General features: G+C 36.9%; 1 protein-coding gene across 2 annotated transcripts; it reads right to left on the bottom strand.

The window, feature by feature from the left end:
• Positions 1-333: 333 nt before the first annotated feature.
• On the bottom strand, positions 334-949 carry LOC143410337 (60S ribosome subunit biogenesis protein NIP7 homolog). 2 transcript variants are annotated; one of them, XM_076871145.1, is made up of 2 exons: positions 669-949; positions 334-527 (listed from the first exon to the last, which is right to left on the bottom strand). In XM_076871145.1, exons 1-2 carry the CDS (start codon positions 947-949, stop codon positions 407-409), a joined length of 402 nt encoding a protein of 133 aa, XP_076727260.1. In that variant the 3' UTR covers positions 334-406. The 2 variants fall into 2 exon arrangements, with proteins under 2 accessions (XP_076727260.1, XP_076727259.1); XM_076871144.1 differs by having other exon boundaries at positions 334-949.
• Between the last annotated feature and the right edge of the window lie 5,253 nt (positions 950-6,202).

Raw genomic sequence — 6,202 nt, 5'->3', positions numbered from 1 at the left:
TATATAGCAATATCTTTTGAGAATTAATAAATAACAAAGAAAATCCATTATGTTCTTACCATGAGTCTGGAAAACAGTGTTATCACAGATAACAATAATACTATATTCTTGCCCTCAGTTCCAATAATTTAGAAGCTATTACTCAGAACAAGAAGCCCCCTGATTCAAATATAAAAGTATTCTATTTAGTTACAAATACAAATGATCTAAAACCCAATTTCTGAGTCACTTCTGTATAGTAAGAATCAGTCTGCACCTGTCAGTGATAATGAGAATATTAAACTAAGAAGTCCCTGTAGAGGTCACAGTGCTGACAAAATTCAACATTATGGCGGCGTCTGCATAGACACAGGAAACAAAGCTAGGCCCTTCCACATAGATGTTAAGTTCTTGCGATGACTTCATTTTAAGTCAATGTCTCTTCATGCCGTACATATTCCCCAATGTCTGCTTGATGAAATACCACAATCGCCATGGGGTCTACTTTTCTGCAGTCTTTTGTAGACTTTGCTGCTACCCCAAAACCCAAAGGGATGTCTGCCATGGAGTATACCACCACTCCCTGGTACTGAGAAGTGTTTTCAGTAATTCGACCCAGACCAGATTTCAACACATGGTTTCCATAGAGGAAGGACTGCTCTGCTCCAGGCTTTATCCATACTTTATACTTGGCATAGGGTGCAAGGTAATCCAGAGCTGTAATGTGCAAACGGAACTTGTGGGTCTTAGTGAATTTTCCAAAGCAGGTCCCCAGCGATACTAGCTTGTCCCCGGAGATATTGGCGGCCAGTTTCAAAATCTTCTCACTCACGTAGTACACCCGGTCGTTGTGCAGCCTGAAACAGTAGGTGCCATTGGGCCTGTCGACCAGCAGCTGAAGATTCTCCCCGATGTATTTGGCTATCTTCTCAAACATTACACGGGTCTCCTCCTCAGTTAAAGGCCACATTTTCCCGCTGGGTTGAAACACCGGACCCTCGTGCCTCCGCTGCCAGGAACTTAAATGTATATTTCTAAGTGGAAGACACCAGTCTGAAAAGGTCACATATTGTGTGAATCTAACCATATGATATTTTGGAAAAGGAAAACTTATGCAGACAGTAGATCAGTGTTTATTAGAGTTTAAGTGGAAAGTAGAGCAGAGAGGAAATTTGGGGCAGAGAAATTATTCTGTATGACACTTTAATGTAGATACATGTTATATATTTGTCAAAAGTATGACTCAAAAAGTAGACCCTAATGTAAACGATGGACATTGGTGAATATCAATATTAACACATTTGGTATAACAAATGCATCATGCTAATGGCAGGTTTTTAATAATAGGGGAAACTGGAGAGTGAGGAATTATATAGGAATTTCCTGTACCATTGAGCTCCAAAAAAATATGCCTGTGTCTGTCTACATTCAGACACTGTAACATTTTACTCTAAGTCAGAAGTTAATGTTTTGCTTTAAGGAAAATAGACAGCCAATTTTTGAGCCAGGTGCAGTGAGTGACATGTGCCCTTAAGCCCATCTACTCAGGAGGCTAAGGTAGGAGGATCAAAAGTTTGGGCCAGCATCAGCAATGTAGCAACAGCCTGAATATATAAGAATACAAAAAGGGCTGGGGATGTAGCTTATTGGTAAAGTACCGCTGGGTGGAATTCCTAGTACCACACACAAATACACAAAAAGATATTTGAGGTTCTACTCAACTAAGATACAATTGAATAAATTGTGCATATGAAAGACTATGATAATTATACTGTTATTAATGCTTTATGTTAAACTCTGCAAAGATTATAAAAGGCCTTAAAATAAAGCTCTTGATAAATCCTTGTGTGTTATGATAATACATAATACATAATCCTCCTTACTGAAGACAAGGTCTTTGCAAAGATTGACTGTGTCTATGATTATTAATATCTGATAATTACTAGCATGATTGTAGATGCCCACACAATCATGAATGATCCAGAAATAGTTTCATTCATATCACTTAGAATTTGTTACCTTTAAAATTCTGGAATTTCTAACATTCTAGTGCTTTCTTTCCATGATCTTGCAAGAATTCCACAAGTCTGGGTTCAGTCAAAAACAGAAATTACTCTAGATGTTTTCAACAGAAAGGCTTTAAAATAGGACATTTGTTAAACCAAAAGTTCCAAAGCTAAAGCTCAATTCAAGTGAAACCATGTCAAACTGCAGAATGAGAATAGGAGCCAGAGGAGATGTGCCCCCATGTTGCCTGGAGTAGAGGAGGAGGAGTACTATGCTCTATCTTCTCCCTCCTGTCCTCTAAGATATCATCTGTGCCTCCTTTTAACCAAACTTATACAAAAAACGGAGTGTCAGGGAACCTGGGAAAGATAGCTCTCCAATACAGAGAAGGGACTAGACTGAGAGTGCAACAGAAATGACTGACAGAGGTACTGAAACTTCAGCCACATGTTAATCATGGCATCAATGAAAGAGCTGAATTCACAGAAAAACTCAGAAATATGGGGAGAAGAAAAATTGTCTTCTCAAAGTTTCCCATTACTGCTGATATAGTAAAATACTAATAATGTCTTTTCAAGGGAGGAAGAAAATGCTGACAGTCTCACAAAAGAAGAACATAGTGGGCATCCAAATGATGAGGGAAGTTCTGGAATGAAAACTTCTACTGGCACCTTCTTGGATTACTCTAGCCTTGCTATCAGCATTTCTCCAACTTGAGCTAAATATGTATAGTGCCGAAAATGATTGAAAGCTAAGCAAAACTAAACTTTCCTAGAGCTTCACACTTTCTACTGTTCTTTCTCAAAAGCCTGATGTTTTTAGGTCACTTTATATTTTATTGGAACAAATGGTCTAAGGAGCTGGTTTCAGCATAACGTTGCTTACTTGGATGTTACATGGTCATGCACTTCCCAGTCGGAATGAGTTGCTTATGTTGACAATAAACCACAATTTTTGACTACTTATTCTTAAGTTTTTTGTGAAGGAGCTATGTGTAGTAAGAAAAATAAATAGCAGCTGGTTCTGAGATAATAAGTGCTTCAAAAGTGTCACCTACTGCATGTGTTCCTTCTGAAGTCAGGAGTCTCCTAACACATTCTTAATTTTCACCAATACAATAAGAGCCTTATTTGAAACTCTTCTTGAAAGTTCTTATAATTAATTGTCACTACGCAGCACTGGACCAAATACTCAGTGGTCATGATGTATTCTGCTTGCCTAAGGTATAATTAAAATAATAGTATTTAGTGTTGATGTTCAGAGTAGACTATTATAGGAGATCCCTGGAAAGATTTAGCCACTTTCAGAGAAAGTGTTCATGTTAGAAAATGTGCTTGAAGCATATCTTCTGCCTGAAAAAGTTGGATGATTAACTGCCCAGAACCGTAAATATTTCAAAATGGCAGATAAGGGGAAATCCTTCACCAATTTAAGATGCTCAACAATTCATTTGCAAAATAGTAGTAACAGCTAACAGGTAGGAGCACTTACTACATACTAATGCACTTGCACATGTTAACTTTGTTTTCTACAACAACTCTCTACCATTTTCATATTAGAAATAAGGAAAGTGGGGCAAAGAAAGACTAAATACCCTGTTCTAGGATCCAGCAATCAGTGCAGAGACAGAATTTGAACCCAGGAAATATGGAATACCACTAAATACTTTACTCTTCACCTCTTTCTTCTAGAAAATACCTATTACATTGTCTTAGTAACTTTGTCATGACACTTTCAGAGTATTTGCATGTAAGCTCCAACTCAAAGATTTGTGTATTAAACTGCAATTGACTCAAAGGATCTCATGATATCATCATTGTTGCATATATTCCTCCTGCTATTCTAAAATTGTTTATGCAGTAGTTCATAAGGATGTCTCGGGATCACATCAAATTAAAAACCATGTTATTGACAAAAAATCCTTAAAACACCTGGAAAAACACCAAATATAAATCCTTCAACCACGCCAGCTAGTTATACCATATAGATTGCAGCAAACAATTTAACAGTATAATTTAAATGTCTTGTTGACAGGAATGTTATCCAAGCTGCTAAAAATGAGAAAAGCCAGACTAAATGGTGACACTGGACTCCAGATTAACTGAAGTGTTTCTAAAAAGTTGGCCAACATGCTTTGACTTGTTGGCTTTCTCCAGTTTATCCTACTAGTCTGGTCAATAACAGTAATCACCCCACTGAGTTACGAGTGGAAGAATAACTCCAGACTTGCCCCATCTATGTGCTTCCAATTTTCCTAGAAACTTGCAAAATAAATAAGAGAATAACTTCCTTACTACTCTGTCTGTATATACTGCTTACTCACCTATATCCCTAAATTTATTTTTATTAGAATTACAGAGATAGTCAAGGTAAATCTTGTGTTAATTAGCTTTACATTACCTGACAAGAACAACTTAAGACAAGGAAAAGCTTATTTTGGGCTCAGGGTTTTAGATGTTCAGTCCATGGTCAGTCAACTCCATTCCTCTGGGCCTAATGTGAGGCACATCATCATGGCAGAAGGGCATTGTGGAGGAAAACTGCTCAGTTCCTGGCAACAGGGAAGGAGAGAGAGAGAGAGAGAGAGAGAGAGAGAGAGAGAGAGAGAGAGAGAGAGAGAGTGAAAGGAAGGAGTTAGGGACAAATACCATGTACCTGTGACATACTTTCTCCAGTCATGTCCCACCTACCTATAGTTACCACTCAGTAGTCCATTCATCTATCCATGGATTAATCCAGCAAATGAATTAATCTACTGATGGTGTCAGCATCCTCATCCCTGAACCTTCCTGCATTGGGGATCATACTATCAACACATGAACTTTCCAGGAGACATTTGACATCCAAACAATATCAAAACTGAATTACTCTTTTAGTATAAATGTTTAAATATGGTATCATGTTACTAGATATGAAGGTATTTCTTGAAGAGCAGAACCAATGGGAGAATTTCACTGTATGCCAATTATTGTTTTTTCTAGTACTGAAGACTCACAAAAAAATACAGAAATATTTTCTTGGTCTCATTTATTTTTATTTCATAGGTGGTCACACAAAGGAAACTCCATATTGAAAAAAAGGGAAGATGTGCTAATTATACAAGGGATTACTGAAAATCCAATGAAACTCATATTTCATGAACAATGTAATTTTTATGGTGTTAAATAACTATCTTGTTGGAAGCTATTTCAGTTGTCTAAATTATATATAAAATGGCCCCAAATTTAGAAACTTAAAGCAATTACATTTACTCTGCTTATAAATCTGCAATTTAGGTGGAACTCAATGTAGATAATTCATCTTTGCTCTACTTGACATAATCAGGATAGCTCAAAGGCGGGGGGCTGGAATCCTCTGAAGACTCATTCATTCAAAACAATGGTAGTTGATACTGGCTGTCTGCCTTGCTGTTAACTGAGACTTTTAGACAGCACTCCTGTGTGTGGCCTCTTCATGTGGCCTGTACTTCCTCAAAATATGGTGTCTACTTCCAAAGGGTTAAGTGCCCCAATTAAGCAAGAAAAAAACAAGACGGTATTGAATATCATTTTATGTCTTAGGCTCAGAAGTCATGCAATGTCACATCTAATACATTGTATTGGTTGAGGAAATTACAACGATCTACCTAATTTCAAGAGCAGAAACCTTCCCTCATGTTTCAATGGAGGCATGTTGATGCAACACTATAGGAGAATGTGGGATAAGATAGAAATTGGTGCATCAATCTTTGGAAAACACAATCGGCCACGATGGCCTACCTGTTTCTATGCACATTGTTTTTACAGAGAAATTCCACTGTCAGAGGGTCTGCCTTAAAACTACAGAATGTCTTTTTCTCTGTTTTAAAATTAGTAAAATCATGTATAAAGTATATGAAAGACTTTAGAACATCTCACTGTCAAAATTACATGTTTTATATACAGTGAACTTTTTATGTTCATATTCTTTAGAATAATTTTTGTTAGTGAACTAAGGGAGAAATATAAAGAATATCTAAACTAAAATTAATATTTTTGATTAACTTTATAATATTAGATAAATCACATTACAAAACACTTATCATGGGGGTAGGAAAGATGGTGGAATGAGAAGGACATCATTACCCTAGGTACATGTATGATTGCATGAATGGTGCATCTCTACACTGTGTACAACCAGAGAATTGAAATGATGTGCTCCATTTGTGTACAATGAGTTAGAATGCATTCTGCTGTCA

The sequence above is a fragment of the Callospermophilus lateralis genome, chromosome 11 (assembly GCF_048772815.1).
Source record: "Callospermophilus lateralis isolate mCalLat2 chromosome 11, mCalLat2.hap1, whole genome shotgun sequence".
NCBI lineage: Eukaryota > Metazoa > Chordata > Mammalia > Rodentia > Sciuridae > Callospermophilus > Callospermophilus lateralis.
This window is presented reverse-complemented; position numbering and strand designations above follow the sequence as displayed.